This window comes from Malurus melanocephalus, unplaced genomic scaffold (assembly GCF_030028575.1).
Source record: "Malurus melanocephalus ecotype Western Australia unplaced genomic scaffold, MMel_1.1 scaffold_127, whole genome shotgun sequence".
NCBI lineage: Eukaryota > Metazoa > Chordata > Aves > Passeriformes > Maluridae > Malurus > Malurus melanocephalus.
Window position 1 is genome coordinate 1,864,752 of NW_026623359.1, and position 18,429 is coordinate 1,883,180.

An 18,429-nucleotide genomic window follows, 5' to 3' on the forward strand; every position below is an offset into this window, starting at 1 on the left:
AGAGCCCAGGGTCCTGCTCAGGGCATGGTCATGCCGAATTCAGATGAATTTTCTCAGGGGGGTCTTGGAAACTCCAAATATAAAAATTTCCCAGCTTCTATGACTAACACATTCCAGYGCTTAATTATCTTTATAGCATAAAAATACTATCCTTACATCCAGTCAGAACCTTACCTGTTTCAAGTAATCAGCACTGTCTCTGGCTCCAGATTGTCAGTAAGCTCCGMTTAAGTGTAGGAAGCTGTTGTTAATGTGGCCATCTGTCCCTCTCTCCAACTTTTGCTTTCCCAGGCTGAGCAATAGTGTACATGATTATAGAAATCTTATTAGTTGTTCATGTGTTAAATTGTTCTGAGGTCATTAAACATGCTCCTTCTTCTGTTGYAGGGAGAGTAATGCCTGTGACATCAATCCAGTACACTTCTTGTTTGCWATGGGGACAGCTGAGGTAAATGTTTGCATTCCTTTTATGAAAGTGCAGTAGTGTTTGTTTTGTTTTTTTTATTAAATTGCAGGAGGATTAGAAATCATGAACCTAATTAATTAAATTGGTTTCATTTGCTATATAAGATATGTTAAAGATGACTTTTTGAGCATAGTGCAGGTAAAATACCTGAGTTACTTGGTTGCCGAATGCTTGTCATTTTGCAGATGGGGAGAAAATGTTATCTTGTTTTGCAGTGTAGCCATCTGTASAAATTAGCTGGCATGTGTATGCTATTAATCTTAAAACAATTAGTGTTAGTGATTTTGATCACATTTAAAAAAACTAGAAATTAAGCATGTGCAGCCTGTATGTCATTATTAGAACAACTCATGTCAACCTAGGAAGTTTTGTTAATTATTAATTAGATCAGATAATTCATAGTTTTATTTAAACATTTTCAGAATACCAGGCATCTGTTGCATAATCTTGAACCATATTTTCTAAACTGTTTAGGGTAAAGTGGAATGCTGGGATCCTAGAACTAGGAATCGAGTTGGGCTGTTGGACTGTGCTTTAAGCAGTGTGACAGCAGACACAGAGTGAGTAAAGGCTACCTTTTCAAAGTRTGTTGTACTGGATTTTTCATAAGTTTTGCTTTTAGAAATAAATCCCACTTTGCTTCAAAATGATCTGCTGATTCTCTTCTCTTGCCATTGTTGGTCTGAATAAAGGATTTTCTTAGTAATGAAAGAGTTCTCTTAGGCATTGATCTGAGTGGTAATGACTATTTTTCTATGCAAATACAGRCTGTGAATGTAAACACTGCAGCTTTTTGGAATAGTATTTCTGAGTGCTACCTGTAAATTATTTCACAATAATTAACTTAGCTATTTTTAACATTAAAAAAAAWTATTGGCAGGCTTTCTTTAAAGCCTAACTGTAAGTATTGTGCTTTGCAGGATAGAAGGTTTACCATCCATTTCAGCACTGAAATTTGATGGGGCTTTGAATATGGCTGTTGGAACATCTACTGGGCAGGTAGGTTTGACTTCATCTACCACTGTTCTTAGGAGATCCTATTCTTGCAATTCCCAGTCCAAGTCTATCACGCATTGAGTACAGTATATATGTATTACGGCAAATATTTATGAGATTATAAATTACATATATAAAGTAGTAATAGTCAAACTACATTTTAATTTTGTCAAATGCTCTTCAGAATTCTGTAGGTACCACTTAAAATCATCATAACCTACATACTATATAACTTCAAATTTGCAGTTTTTTCCCTTATAATGGTGACTAAAGAAACAGAAATTACTGTCTTTCAACTGTTTTTGCTGTCTTGATATGAAGAATCATTTCAACTCATTKATTGTTGCYATCATATGTGTAAAGTGRAGTATGGGGATTTTCTCCTGCCTTYATAAGTATTTTCATGGGTTTAGAAAACTGTAGCTTGTCTAAGAGCAGATATGTGTGTAAGAATTTTATTTGCTATGTTARTGTCAGGCAAATTTTATTGTATATTGTGCTTCTGATTAAATAAACTCACAATATAACTTTTCCACAAAATTATTGGCATTCACACTTTGTTTCTGAAAGATTTAAGGTCCGTCTCAAGTTCCATAGGAAATTTTGGACATAAAGATACAGGTTTCAGGAAGACAGGGCCTGTACTCTGTACTTTCCTTAGCATAAAAAATTACATTCTKTGGTGTTTCACTGAGGGAAAGTTAYATTCACTGAATCTGGGAGGGAGTCTGAAAATTTAAATTGTGTTACAACAACAGAAGAATCTGAAAGTGAAATATTAGTAATTATGAAATACTATGAGTATTGGAACAAAAAAATAATTCATTGTTCTTAATAGAAATTAAAAAGTCTTTAGAAAGACGGTGAATTCTTACATTTGTTAATTTTTCCAGGTTGAAGCACGCTGATGTTAAAATACAAGCTAGAATAAACTGGGGTCACTTAAAAAGTTGTATTCACAATTCAAAATTCTTCCWTTTATGTAAATCCTGCCAATGTATTTAAATAAAATCTTTAGTTAAATATTTAGTGAAGATCTGATGGGCATGACTTCCTCATGATCTAACAATATTGTACATTTAATCTATCATTCTTCAAGGTTCTATTATATGATCTTCGGTCCAGTAATCCATTAATAGTCAAAGATCACCACTATGGCCTGCCTATTAAATCAATTCAGTTTCATCATCAGTTGGATTTAATTATCTCTGCAGATTCTCGAATCATAAAAATGTGGAACAAAGATACAGTGAGTAGTTTTATGTTGCTGCATTTAGGTTTTTTAATTTTTACTTTATTTGGGTTGGGGTAGTTTGGTTTATTGTTTTGGGGGTTTTTGGTGCCGCTTGATTAATAAAGCCRAAATTCAGTGTAGGAAGTTGAGGTTTAATATCTCTTCATTTACRTAGCATTTTGTCCTGGCTTACTAAATCAACATCTGGGAAGTTAKTCAGTAGCCTGTCAGATATAAAGATATAGTCTTMRAGGGTTTTTAGCTGTTTATATATGTCTGGCCAAAATGCTTCTTTCAGTGGAAGGATTTAAACATAGAAAGTAGTATCTTAGCCATTTCCTTGGTTTGTRTATTTCTCACAGTGTTCTTGAATTTATCAAATTACATYTTTTCATCTGGGAAAACATGTTTATTCCAATTCCATGCTCAAAGTAGGGTGTAATTTCAAAAGATCATTTAGTTAAGGCCCTATTAAAATCAGGTGCAGCTTATTTCCACAGGAACTCATTTGGATAGTGAAGCAGACACTATGCATAGATACAAATAACAATGTGCCTAACACTGTATTAGTGGAATATGTTGCAATGGGCAAGAAATAACAGTGAAGTGAAATTGAAGTCTCTAATTTTCATAGCACCTTTTTTCATCATATTATGCTGTCCTCTTTCTTATTCTGTCAAGGAAGCTTGCTATGAATCTTTGAAATCTATGGTGTAACAAAATATGCTACCCTATAGATTCATAGTAATACTATTGTAACTCATTTTGGTTTGATGTGCTATCTGTAGTCATTGTGCTCCTTCTGATAAACATGCTCCATCTATGCTTTTCTAACTTTATAGTGAAACATAAAAAGCGTTGTAGTAGAGGCTTTTTTCCTATTTATTTCAGGCAGTCACTTTCAGTATTGTGCTGCTGCATGAACTTTCAACAGCCTCTTTTATTTTTTCTGTGATCACAAGTACTTGTTTGTAGGCTCCTCTGCAGTTAATTTTTATTGTTTGAAAGAGCAAAAAATTATTGGTTATTATTTAAAACATCTACTGTGGTCTCTCCCCACTTTTCCTAGGTATGTATATTTCCCTTCTTGAGAATGAAACACTGTAATGTTTGTCAGGTGGCCTTTGGTGGGAAAAGGGAGGGTTTCTCTTCTCTGGAAGGCAAAGATAGCTTTGGACTCCTTCCTAAAGTATGTTCCAGCTGGCTCCACCTCTCCCAGATGCTGGTTCCTGACTATCTCTGGCTGGGAACCAAGTGCAGAGGCAGACATGGGGTGGAGAGCATGTGGCTTTGATACCAGAATAGCCCCATGCTGAGACGTGCCTTGGGGTGGGGAGCACCMGGCTTTTGTCTGCTGAGGCCGGGGTGGAGGAGGACTCATCTTAATCATCAGGGAGAGACCAGAGGTGGGTGGGGTAACAGCGTGCAACTGGGAGGGAAAGGAAGGGCCCCAGAAAGGTAGGTGGGATTGCTGCAGGGAAAGAAAAAAAGAGGAACAGGATCAAAATTTGCCTTGTTCCTGTCCCTCATTTAGAACTGTGTAGGCATGTAGTCTCATGCTTCAGATTATGTGGTCCAGTTGTTAGAGACTCTTCCTTTACTGGCTGTCTTGTGTGTTGGCTTATAAGAGCACCTGTATTTTGTCTGGGTTTTTCAGACTCTGTTCCAATTCTTACTATTTTGGGAATGTTGTTTCCTGCTTTTGCCTCTTTCTTAAGTAACCTTTATAACTTCAATTCTGATCTGAGCTAGATACCACTGGATGTTCTTACTACTTTTGTTTTATATCAAGACCTCTTTAATAGTTTATAAATCAGAAATAAAGTTTAYGATTTATAAAGCTAAGCTATATTTAATTTCATGTAGACATTAGCAGGCTGGAAGAGCCAAGCTCCAGATTCAAATTCCTCTCCTAATCCATTTTTTCAGCTAATCATACTTTGCAAAGTAGAACTACCACATTCAGAGTTAAATAAAGTGAAGGCTACACTGGTAGTGTGCCAAGAATTTAGAGACCTTRGTCACCCTTTTGCATGAAATGAAATAAAATAAATCTGACATATATTTTCAACACAGCAGAAATGTAAGTTGAGAAATTAGAGGTGCCACTGCACGCTGCTGTGTCTTCAATAACCAGTAGGCTGCACTTTCTTGTAAAAGATTGAATCAGAGATAACACAAGAAACTCASTATTATATTTTATGTTCAGATGTTTAATAACATTTTACTGTTCTGCAAAATCTGTTCCATCTTTATTCCATCATGTTTCTTTGCTTCTCTAGTAGCTATTATTAATGTTTAGATTTACTGAACTTAATTACATTGTTTGGAGTTCTTTATGAATTTATTTTCTCCCTACGATTTCAGGGAAAGATATTTACTTCAATGGAGCCAGAACATGATATAAATGATGTCTGCCTGTATCCAAATTCAGGTATGTTAAATATATTAATGCCTAATGCTAAATTTGAAAGGAAAAGCTTGTTAACCCAAGCTGGGGTCTTCTTTTCTGTTTAGGTGATACAATTTAGGTCTGCTTTTCTCTTYATGACAGAATTAGGAATAAAGGGTTATTTGTTAGTCAGTGCCCTTGTTTCCTCTGCATTTGTAGTACATTGGAGCCTCTTTGCAATTARAAACTTCTGGGCTGTTAATTGAGTGATTGACCTCTTTTAGTCTTTCAAATATCTGAAGTGATTCATTTCATAAGAATAGGAATTTTGTCCTATTGTCTTGACTAAGTCCCAGATGAGTTAGAGCTTGCTTTCTAGAGGTAGGAAAAATCTCTTTGCAGCAACCTTACAGATTTTTTTCAAGTATTTACAAGGACTTGATCTTTCCTTGATTTCAATACAGCTCTTAAGTTGTGCCCTCCCTTAGATTTAATACTTTATTTTTAAGTGTAGATTCTTAAGTGCGCAAATTTGCATGGTTTTTGTGATTGTTTTCAGATATGTTGCATCTCATAATGTTATGTTTAGAGCTCAAAACTGAGGGTCACTTTTAACTTTAAAAGGGTTTCCAGTACTTAATTTATGAGTAAAAGTATTTTACGAAGTGTTGATTGTATGTGTGTATGTGCTTTGATTGTACTTCAGATTGCAACTGGACTTATTGCTTCACCTGAGTTGCTTTAGTTCTTAACTATGGAGTGACAGCCACTTCATTTTTAGAAAGCAGTACTGAAAAAGGTGAAATAAGTTAGGCTGCTAGGTATGGTACAGAGTAAAAGTCTTCAAAAGGACAATGCCTATGTTGCAAACTCTGCTATTATCCTAATTTTAGAGAGGTAGCAGTAATGACAGAGCAACTTGGACTTTGATTCATGCTAGCAGCTCAAATTTAAGATTGTAGATAAGTGAGTTGGAGATTTCTAGCAAGTTAAAACTTACCTTTGTCTTTTCCGCCAACTTCAGTTAAGAATGTGTTGGAGGATTTTCCTTTTCTTTTCTTTTTTTTTTTTTGGTAACATGAGCAATTAAATACTTTTCCCTGATAAGATGGTGGCATTTTTGACTTTATGGAGCAGGGTACATGCTATGTGCCCTGGTTGTACGTAAGAGTTTATGTGGGTATATTTGAGAATTACTGTGTGGTGACAAGGTGGACTGTGCAACATGGAGGTGGTAAACCCTCATCCATGGTGGCTACAGAGGTCATTGGAGTGAAGTATCTTTAGCATTTCACCCAGGTCTCACCTGTGAGCTTTTTGGTTTGATCCAAAAAGAGAGCCCCGCAGCAAATCATGTCCACRCGTGGTCAGTGATGAAGAGCTCACCACAGGGAATGGAGCAGAAAGGTTACTTGACAATGTAGAATTGTAGTGTAATTTAAGTTGGAAGGTACCCTGGGAGTTGTATATTTCCTACTCAAAGCAGGACCAACTTGGAGTTAGATCCAGCTTTGAGGTCTGATCAGGTTACTCAATGCAAGTCTAGTTGGAATTTGTCAAGGATGGGCATTGTCAACTAAGGACGCTCTGTAGCTGCTGTGGTATGTGCACATGCCTCGTGTGCTTTTGCAGGAATGATTTTCATGAGACTGTGCAGGAAGAMTCTTGTAGCACAAAAGAATTGTGTGGTCCAGTTCTGTCCCCCACATCTTCCACTTAAATCAGTTCTGCTTGTGTTACTGTGTGTAGGGGGCCAGGTTGATAGTTTTGGTAAGAACTGTTGTGGAAAGAAAACTAGGTTGTATTTTATGGTTACATTGAGACCGTGGGATAAAAACTAAAAGACATTGCAGTGGAAATTGAGTGATTTAAGGCAAGAGATGGTGCATCACATTTGTCATTAAATACTGTTGCACCAGAATTCAAGATGCCTAGAACTACCTCTTGCTTGTTCAGAATTTAAGGAATAATCATGCCTGAAGATCTGAAAATAAGGAAATACTTTCAGTAAGRTGGGCTTGCAGTTGTGGAAAGTTGGAAATACAGCATTACTTCAGTATCAGTATGGGTTTGGCTCAGTGCTCTTACTGGTGCCCCAATATTCTCAGAGTACCACTGGATGCATGGTGCAGGAAACACAGAAGATCTTTGCTCTTAGCTTGTGTTTTAACAGTTTGTGTSTCACTGCTCTCAGAAAGGCAAAACCTCAATCTCACCCCTACTGGGSAGATATGGATTTGATGGGTGGACTGTTTAGGGGATGAGGAATTGATTGGACACTCTCATCCAGAAGGTGTAGGTCAACAGCTCARTGTCCAAATGGMCATCAGTCACAGGTGGTGTCCCTTAKGGGTCTGTTTTGGGACAAGTGTTATTGAATATCTTCATTAATGGCAGACAGTGGAATTGAGTGTACCCTCAGCAAATTGGCTGATGACACCAAGCTGAAGGATGGGATGCCATCCCAGGGTACTTGGACAAGCTTGAGAATTGAGCCCATGGGAGTCTCATGCAACGACACCAAGTTTAACATTCTCCCCCCTGGGTTGTGGCAAGTTCTGGTACTAATCCAGGCTTGGGGATGGAGGGAATGAGAGCAGCCCTGCTGAGAAGGAACTGAGGGTGCTGGTGGGTGAGAGGCTGGACATGAGCCAGCCATGTGCCYGTGCACCCCAGAAAGCCAAATGTGTCCTGGGCTGCACCCAAAGCMCCGTGGGCAGCAGGGGAGGGAGGGGATTCTGCCCCTCTGCTCTGCTCTGGTGAGACACCACTGCAGGGCTGCATCAGCTCTGGGGTCCCCAGAACAGGAAGGACATGGAACTGTGGGAGCTGGTCCATAGGAGGCCACAAAAAGAGAGGAGAGGACTGCAGCCTCTGTCCTSTGAAGAAGACAGACTGGGAGAGTTGATATTGTTCAGTCTGGAGAAGAGGAGGCTTTGGGGAGACTTTATTTTGGCCATTCAGTATTCAAAAGGGACTTATGAGACAGATGGGGATAAAGTTTTTAGCAGGGCCTGTTACAATAGGACAAGTGTTTTTAAACTGAAAGAGGGCAGATTTWGATTAGATGTAAGGAAGAGATTCTTTATGATGAGGGTRGTGAAACACAGGTTGTCCAGATAGCTATGGATGTCCTATCTCTGGAAATATTGAAGGATGGGGCTCTCAGCAATCTGATCCAKTTGAAGATGTGCCTGCTCAGTGGGGGTTGTCAGACTAGAAGACCTTGAAAGGTCTCTTCCAAACCACACTGTTCTGTGATTCTAAAATTCTATCAGTTATGGTAAACTCTAGATCAGTATACTGTGAACTGGGTTTTTTTTGGTGGTAGTTTTGTCATAGTTAGGCATTTTTAAARAAAACTATTTTACCAGCCACTTTCAGTATTACTACCTTTCCTGGGAAGCAAACGCGTGTATATCTTTGACTAAACTACATGATGACAAACTTCAGTAGCTCTCTTAATAGTTATGAATATCTTCCTCTGATCATACATGAACAGAATGGGGCTAGGGGGAAAAAGATTTACTACTTACGAGTAGGCTTTAGTCAATTTAAGTTGTAGAATATAAATGAAACTKGACAGCATCTTCAGTGTATAGAAGTCTGTGTGTCATTTGTTTCAATTATTGTAAAAAAATTAAAAGTTAAAAATTTGCATTTTCTCAAACTGCTACTCCCACATACCATCACTTCATATTTCATTTTATTCTTTTATATTCATGATACTGTATTGCAGACCATTTTCTAAAGAGGATCTTATTAAAATTTCTGAAAAAATGCTCTCATTTATTTCCCTTCTACAGTAATCAGACTAGGCTGTTATGTAGTTTGTTAGGGTGTTGTCTCTCTTCCCATAAAAATTGGTTGAAGCTAACAAGCTGAAGCAATAAAAACACGTGGAATAGACTTCTCCTTTCACAGAATTAACTTTCTTTCATTCTTCTATTTCCCTTGTGGTGTAGTGTACACTTGTAGTGTACAMCCATGTACTGTTCTGAAGTCTAGTTTTGTCCTCCTTTAATTATTGGTGGAAGACTCTCAAAGAGGACATTTTCCTTTACTGTCATCTTTGAAGCACCTGCAGAATTAATTTCTGTCTTTATTTGTAGTGATTCATATTCAGTCAATGGAAAAATGCTCTGTCTCATGAAACAGTAGTGAGCATGCTGTTAGGGGAGCCTGTCACCTATATACTATACTGGACTGTGTGTTGTGTATTTATGTATATACTATAAATTCGTGCTTTTTCCTTAAATTGCCTGCAAACCTTTTCAGGCACAGTTTTTAGCYTATTTGCTGACTAAGCTTTCATAAATATCTTGCTTTGCTGGAAAAGGAAGCCCCCTTTTTTTCTGACATTTTCAGTCCAGCTGCATTGTGAATTTATAATAAAAGGATTAGGTAGGAAGGATTACTCCACCCAGGTTAATTGCATTCCTCTAGTTGGGTGTAAATTATATTTCTACCCTCTGGGTGTGTAGTAATTGACCCAGTTATTCATAGTCTCAGTGGCATATTATASTTCTTTCAGATCAGAATGTTATCTAATTTGATGGCACTTTACCTCTTCATAATCAATCTCTTGTATCAGCTACATTGATCAATGATCAGCTACCTCATGATCAGCTACATTGGAAAGCCAAAAACTGAGATAAGCATAAAAATATATGCCAGATGTTCTTATTATTCTTTAATGTAGAAGGAAATTGAGAGCGTTTCTCATTTTGAACTTACATGAAGTCTTGTGGTAGTAGGAGATTTACCACAGAATTTAGTATTCCTACTGTATTTTTTTATATTCAGAGTACTTAAGCCCCTTATTCGTGGTGTTTCTTGGGTATTTTCATAGATATTTCAAATTCTACATTTACCCTGGTTAGCTAATAGCACTGGTATTATTCCTTTTGAAACCACAGTATCTTGTATCTCATTTTGGGTTGAGAAGTTGCTGTTGTGTTCATTTCTCAAGATGAAATATGAATGAAGGTATAAACCATGTATGACTTATGGCTTTGTTTAGGCTATAGGTGTGTGTTTAAAATAAAACAAAAGACCACATGTATTAATACCAATATATTAATAATGTAATTTTATGTCCAAGGTAGGTTTAACTTCAGTACTAACTTCARTACTAACTGGATTTGTTCTAAACAGTATTAAGAGTTGAACTGTTTACATTTGTGATGAAAATTGGCAGCTTGCACTTGTCAGAGCTTACCGTTGCTTAAAGTGGTGCTGAACAATTAAGATAGAGGACAAAAAGGAATCAATATATAGGAAATTAAGCTTTGTTAATTATGCTGGTATCACATCTTTCTTTCCATGGTATTTGATGCAACAGTTTATTACAGGTCTTGATTAATGTTACATTGCAAGCCAAAAATACGTACTTCATGAGTTTTTTTAAAAATAGTATTATCTTCTTGMAATCAGTATTTTTAAATGTGGAAATCTCTTTTTAGGAATGCTAATGACTGCCAATGAAGCCCCTAAAATGAATATCTATTATATACCAGTAAGTAATACAAGTTTTTGATGATAYTGCTCTTTAAAGATACACTTGTTTGGTGCCATTCAGATATTTCAGTTGAAATGCATGTCTACATTGTCTGACTTGTCACAATAAAGTAAATGTAGGTGAATCATAATTTATTAATGTAGCATGTTGAATTACTTCAAAAACAGCCTGTAATTTGTCTTTTGCTAGCAGTCTCAAAACTGGTTAGTGGCTGTAGAAAATTCAGGTGGAGCTTTACTGGAAAAAGTACTTTTTTTTGAAAGCTGATCAAAAAGAATTCCTAAATAGGGACTACCTTTTCAAGATAATAACTTTGCTTTGTTGTGAAATATTTCATTACTGTCTTTAGTATGTGGTCTACAGTGACATAGTTATAGCAGTAAATATTCTTCTCTGTTCTGACAAAGAAATTATATTGTATGACTTCACATATGGCTCTTGACTGTAGCTTCTGTTCAATGCCCTTCTTCAATTGCAGCTTTTCACTGAATAAGCTTTCCACTTGAAAGGCTTAACTGCAGGTTTAACTGTATGTTTTACCTCTGCGGATTGGTATTAAGGAGAAGTAGCAGCAAGCCTTCTGGTGTGAGGGAATGGTACAGAAAATTACGCCTTCATTTCACTCTTGGTTTAGTTTCTACAGCAGGTTCTCTAGATTTGTCCTGATAGAAGATAAACTGTAGGATACCTATGTAAGTGTTACATGCAGAATAGCCAACCAGACTGTAAAAATACATACACTTCTTAATTTTATTCACTTTTTGGACAAGCTATAAACTTTATTAATATTGAAATAGATATTTAACTTCTTAAAATCAACCAAAAAGTCTTCATTTAGGTAAATGATTTTAAAATAATTTGATTTTTTTCAGTTCATTTCTGGTCATTCCCCACTGCCATATCCAYTGTGTATGATCTTGATTACATTTAGGCTGGAGATTCATGAGTTTAGATTTCTCTTTGTGGAATAGATAATAAATAACAGGTTGTATTTGTGTGTCTAAACAATTCTGTAGTCCGATATATTACGTACATTATTAGATTTTTGCATTTAAAGAAATGTGAAATTTTGTACATGAGTTATGTCAGGTTGTTCTTCTGATGTGAATTGCCTATTTCTGTAATTCTACTCTAACTAATTTATATTTTGTTAACGGGTGYTCTTCCATGCTTTGGAAGAACAAAGGGGGACAACAAATATTTTTATRTTTATGAAAATATTAGCTGTAGTTAAAAGCTGAACACTTCTTTCCATTTACTTTGTCCTTTATAAGGTTGAGAGAGTAGCTCTCCAAGCATTTTCTATATCTATCATTTTTTAATTAATGGATTAGGGAAGACAAACTCACATATTTTCAAAATCTGATGAGGTTTTAAAACCATAATGGACTAGCTGGTCAATTTAAGTAATCCATATGGAAAAAGCGTTCCTTCTGTCACTAAAGTTAAAGTTCAGCCCCTCTCTGAAARTTGTGCACTGAGTTTATTTTTTATGCAGGTGTGCATGATACATGAACTTGACAGGTATAGTACGTTAGAGGTGCAMATCCAACTTAGCCAAAAAGTTATATCATTGTCTTGATTGCCAGCAGTGATGAATGTACTTAGAACTTGTTCAAGCTGATATTGTTTTGAGTATTGTTGCACATATTGCAAATCAAAATGAAAAATACTTTTTGCTCTCTCAAAAATCTCATTCTCATAGAATCCTCTCTAACTRCTGAGTTTGTGTTTCTTAAGTCAGACAAGTAATTTTTAGTGAAAAATACAAGCACTCTGTATTAGATCTCAGATCATACCTAGAGACAATAYTGCAAATTGCAAATTCTGACTAATACTTTCTAGTATTTTTGCAACCTGCAGGGCTATTCCCATGAATATTAACATAAATCTTGTCCTAAAACATCTTTCTTTGTCACCATCCCCTGGCTTTTGGTACCTGAGTGTGCCTAAACTTGTTTGGATGATACCTTTTTATGGGTTTTACATTCACAGTGACACAACTATACAAATGGACCCAAATGATGGATGTTAAAGCATAAATTCAAATATGAGTTCAATTTTTGAAACATGGTTATATACAACAAAATTTAGAACCTATTTCAAAGGCTAGTGCCCAGACTAAATTTGCGTTTCACGTAAGCTAAATTTCTKCAGTTTGCATCAATGGCTTTGAATTTGAAGGCTGTTGAAGATACCTTAAATATTGTCATGAATTTTTTAGTTGGCATTCTGTAGTTCATTTCAAAAATGTAATACTTATTTTAGRCAATAGAAAAGTTAAATGTGGTGAGAAGAAGTTACTTTGAAATAGAGACAGAAATCTCACACTCTGGTCTGACTTTTTTACCCTGTCTGCCTTTTACAGGTTAAGACTGAAGGGGCTGGCACAGACTGTGTTGTATAATTGAAGGGTGTTTTACTGCATTTCCTAAAAATCAAGTATGTTGCTGACTAAATCTGTTTTTGTTGGCTGTTCTGTGTATTCTTTCAATCTACCTTTTAAATGAAGAAAATATAAAACAGAAGACTTTTATCAGCCTTAAACTGCTCCAAGGCATTTTTTATTAAGGGAAACTTAATGTTTCTAACAYGTTCATGTTACAGTTTTATTTCTTGATTTTCCAGGCTGGTTATTTGAGCTCAGAGTTGCACACCTGTCCTTTGGTTCTCTGTCAGTAAATGATTAATACATTTTTTTTATCCTTGGAAGACTTACTAATTTCCTTGCACAGGCAAAGAAAACTTTAGTTACATTGGTCTTTGGAGCAAAACTTTAAAGAACTGTATTACCTGATSTCTTGTCATGATGTCATTTTCGGTCTTTCTCTAAGAGCTAGTATTCACAGTTTTTATAATGAATAACTTTAATTTTCTATTTGCCTGTTTACTTTAAGGTAGACTTGAATACTACTAAAATGTGTCCTTTGAGGTGTTGACAGGAGCTGAGTTATAAGTCTTGTTGAATTCCTCAACAGAATAAATGCCTGGGGAAATGCTACTAACTGTAAAGTACAGTTATGTAAATAAAATCCATTCAGTTGCCCTTAGCCCTCATTGCCCTGTAGTGCTAGTAATTATTCTCTTGTTTTAAATGTTCATTAGAAAAGCTATAAGGAATTGCCATGGCTATGACCAAGGAGAATACTTAAAATCCCAAATGTATGGTGCAGTGCTCTAAGCAAGGGAAAAAAATCCACAGCAGTGGAGTCTTGCAGAGCAGGAGTGTGTACATGCATGGGTGGGTGCAGACAGAGGCAGCATCCTCTGTCCCTGACTGGAGYTGGCCAGACAGTGCAGGACTGTGCCCAGCCCCGTGTACCCAGCCTCTCAGCAGGTTTTACTGGTGTGGGCACAGTGCTGTGCTAGCACAGCTACACGACTGGGGAACTGGAGCTGGCTCGTGTCTGGCCAGCTTGGAATGTGCTCTGACTGAGCTCTTGTCTGACTGAATTATCTGTGTATGTGTGCCCATTCTCTCCATTGTTAACGCCAAAGCTGAATTTCTATCCCAAACCCCCAAAATTACTGTCTCTTGAACTTCAGGATTATAAAAGATTTGACAACAGATATCATAATATTGCCTGTAAATGAAATGGATCAGCTTTTCCTGCAAATGTTTCAACAGGATAGGTATGACAATTCAGACTAGGAATGTCTGAGAGCACTGTGCATTTCTTAGAAAAAAGTAAAAAAATCAGTGTAGTTTTTTCTTTTGTATGCAAAGTTGTAAGTAGAGGAAATACAAGAGGATTTTTTTGGTTTTATGGAAAGGGCAGGTGGGTTTGCTTTTAAATGGCTAGRTGCCTCATATAGGTACACAGTGCAGGGTGAATAAAAACCAAATTCAATCTGACCATTGAAATTAAATGTTTGTGTTACATAGGTAACAACTTGAATGGCTTAGCTTAGAGACTTKGTTTTCGCTTTATTTTGTTGGGATTTAATGAGGGCAAGTGCCTCTGACTGGAATTGGGCTGTTTGCCACTGGTTTAATAGCTAACTTGGAGTTTATGCAAACATTTGGAGCCTGCTTCTTGCCAGCTGGCTTCCTGGTACATCACTTTGATGTGTGCCTCGGGAAGGATGAAATGAAAGTTGTGTGTGCCTTGGGATAGTTTTTAGAGTACTGACTCAGAAACATAAGTTGAGTCAATAGTGCAACCAGGTCCTGGCCAAAGAAGTAGAGGCAGAAGTTCCACTGACACATGGTGGTCCACTGGCCTGGGATCTAAGATGAGTCAGATTCTCTTTAAGTGTAATTGAGGCTGTCATGTTCCTGTGACATACAATGTTCTCTTTGCAGATTGCACAGAAAACTCCCCACATGTCAGCTCCTGGGTGCTCTGGGTGGAGAGCAAAGAGCATCGCTGTTACTCTGAGTGTTTACTTGTGGTTACATGAACATGTCTTAGCACAGATGTTGCAAATCAGTCCTGTCTCATTTGTTGGACTTGAAACTTTGGGCTACACATATATACTGAAACTGAAACTTGCTCTATTCATTAGGCTGTTAAAAGAAGAGAGYAATTAAGCGTGTAATTAATTGAGTGTAATATTCAGTGTTCTGGATCTTTTTTTTCACTTTTCCCGCAGTCTTGGCAGAACACTCCCTGTTGAGGCTAGAAGCAATGTACTTTTGGTGTAGTGAAGATATTAAGCTCTTTAAGAAAAAAATAATCCTGGAGCATCTCTGGCTTCTTTTCAGGTGGTTTTGGAAAATAATTTTATATTCTAGCACTCTCCTAATTCAGGGCTGTTGGAGTATAAACTGGAAGTGTTTCAAGAGTTAGTATTTCATGCCTACTCAATGATTCAGTTTCTCCAAGAGTATAAGAGTTCTGGTTTATAATACAATACATGCTGGGGACATGTGGCTCTCCTTATTGCTAGAAATTTTATGAATTTTGTCCTCTTAAAATTGGGTGGCTTTTCAGCTAAACCAGCCATTGCTGGTACTTCTTGCTTTTCATACGTTCTTTAACTAATTTTGTTTTCCCTTTTTTTTTTAGATCCTCCTCTAGCCTGATTTAATTACTGTTTATCAGCATCTTTTTGTTTTGAATATGCCTTGAAAATGCTTATCCTTAAAAAAAATTTCCTTGGATTTAGGGGAAAAAAAAGTCATAGAGAACATTAGAAAAAGTAGTTTTTCTGTAGTGGCTAACCCTGAAATAACATAATCTCTGATTAAGGCAACAAATTTTATTACCTTACATGTTTTCATTTAATGCTTTGGATATTTGATGAAACAAATCTATAGAGGGAACTTGTGCTGAAGGAAATATAAGTGAAAGCAGTTTTTTAATGCCTTGGTTCATCCTCTTTATTTCTTTCTTGATATTTGTTTGGAATAGTTCTAGAATGTAAACTGRGGATGAACATGCTTTGGTTTTATCTTAGGCATCCAGATGGGCTGCTTCTAAATGGCGGAATTGTCCAGAGTTGTGTTCAGTTCACTCACAGACAGAGATAGGCAGGTATTTTCTGTCAGTCTGGTGACAGAGTGCTCTCACGGTTTTGCACGAAATGTTGTGACCATCAGATGTCTTTTTTGACAGTCTGTCATTTTTCACTTTGAAAGGTGTGGGAGGTTTCTCCTGTGTTGTACTCTCCACACTAACCTCCATGGTCACAGCCTTTCTGAACAGTTGAATCGCTCTAAGATTTACATTCTCGTCCATTTGGGATTTACTGATGATCTTTTTCCCTCTCTTGGGTCTTTATATGGTAGGAATACAAACCAAYCTCTGTCCCCACTTTTACTTCATTTCTTTAGGGCCCGTGTTCTGTGTACTCAGCTGTCATTCAGATAGTTTGTGGGTGCTGTTAGAGTTACAGGGACACCTTCTGTACAGATTTTTGGCTTCTGTGTGGCAAAAGCTATGAATCAAGTGATACAATTCTTTTTACATTTGTATCTGGCATTTTGACACTAATAGAATAGATTAGCACTAGAGTGCAAGATTTTGATTTCTTTTAGAGTGTTTTCATGTCTTCTGATTGACARTATTAGGTCATTCTGCATCAGTGCTGCCTCAAATGTCATCTTGAAGATCTTATGATGAAGCTGTGCTTTTTARAAGACAGTTGTTCATCGTATTCAATGCAGCCCTTCCCTAATATGTTTTTGGTAAAGTGGAAAGCAGCCATGAAACTGGCTTGTGCTAAGAGATTTTTTTTCTGTCCTGAAACAATGTATAATGTAGTAAAACATTTCATAGTCTAGGAAAAAAAAAAGTAAAAAAAAAATGGTAGTTATGACGTAGAATGGAAAATGTTGGTCTTAATCTTAGTTTGCTCATTTTGAGCTCTGTGCAATGACTGGAAAGAAGGGTTGTTATGAAGTAGTGTATTACAGTTGAGCTTTGGGTCTGCCAAGTGTCAAAAGAAGAAACTTTCCATTAATAAAAAGATACTTGAGTGTGTCTTTGGCTTTTAAACTAATTTGGAGTTTTGATATGTCAGTCTTATAAAATTGTTCCATCCAAAGCAGTCTAAACCTTTACACAAAAAAAAATGTCTGGTGAATGATRCATTACCTATCTCACAGTATCTACAAGCGTTGGAAAAAAGTTGTTTATCTTCACAAGCAGAAATGTGAGCTTCCTACTTTTAACCTAAACACTTTCAAACTGAAAAATAACACATTGGGCTTATTCCCAACAAAGGATATCCTCCATTTCCCATGTACTGGCTGAGAGACACAGTACCACTTATCACATGTATATAGAAGAAAAACACCAATGTGCGAAAATCAGGAAACAATTTCTGATCTTCCTGTAAAACTTGTTTTAGATGTTTTTTGGTGCTGATGATGTAGTAGTTCGACATCATGTCTAGATTATGAAGGTGTATGAACACTGCTTTGTGCTGTTGTGGCTGTTAGTGTTATGCAGCACTTCTTCAATGTTTTTTGAGCAGGCAGCATCATGCTAACTGTGAAGTCATGCTTCCTTATAGTTTATATGAAACGCTTCATAGAACCCAGGAGAAAACTCTTGAAAGCAGAACCATGTGATTATTCTGACCGTTGATAAAAGAATCATGTTGTGACTGTTTCTCAAGCAACTGGGAGTAATGGACCTTCTGTTCTTGAGTTCCTATTTTAAGAGACAGGTTTTGAGAGGGGRGTGTACTTCTGGCTTTTTAAAGCCTTGAGTATTGGAAAGATTTCTTTTTAMATTTCTTAACTTGCACTTGTTCTTTCCTTTGGGCCATCTCTTCACTTGATTTCTGAAAATTTTGAGATGCAATTGCCTGGTTTCAGTCAGTGAAGAGTGAAGCAGTCACAGATAATGAAGATATAAAATTGCTGAAAGGAAGTTTTGTGCTCTGCTGCATATCTATCAGCATGTGATAAGAACTAGAGCATTTTAGCTTTTGGATCAGAAAAGACAAAGCAAATGAGAATTTTCTCCGTGTGACAATTGTAGCTAAGTATTTCATTGTATTTGAAAGCAGGGGTTAATTTAAWTGTCATCTTTTGTGCTGCACTTAGTATTGAACCATGTGTTGTGAGTTATGACTATTTTATTCAAAAATAGTAAGAGTTATGAAGGCCTAAGATTTGTCTCACAGAACACCTTACAAATAAATAAAACTATCATGTATGTGAAAGCTTCTGAATATTTATTTGAAAGATGTTTCCTACTTATTTCCTAAGTTATATAACATTTCTTTAGCATTATGCTCTGCAAAGGAGTTGGTTTATGCTGAACTTATCTTTATTATCTGTCTGGAGGAGCTGCACATTTCCTACAGGTAGTTGCTTTTCCTTTTCTTTGTGTTGTCTGGCAGCACTTGCATAAACTCACAGG

General features: G+C 36.6%; 1 protein-coding gene across 1 annotated transcript in view; it reads left to right on the plus strand.

The window, feature by feature from the left end:
* The window catches only part of NOL10 (nucleolar protein 10), a 55,901-nt gene that overhangs the window by 10,225 nt on the left and 27,247 nt on the right, over positions 1–18,429 (plus strand). The window contains exons 8-13 of the mRNA XM_057370488.1: positions 388–448; positions 941–1,026; positions 1,387–1,465; positions 2,562–2,711; positions 5,064–5,130; positions 10,554–10,606. Of these exons, the coding sequence (XP_057226471.1) occupies positions 388–448; positions 941–1,026; positions 1,387–1,465; positions 2,562–2,711; positions 5,064–5,130; positions 10,554–10,606 (496 nt within the window). The remainder of the gene's footprint in view (positions 1–387; positions 449–940; positions 1,027–1,386; positions 1,466–2,561; positions 2,712–5,063; positions 5,131–10,553; positions 10,607–18,429) is intronic.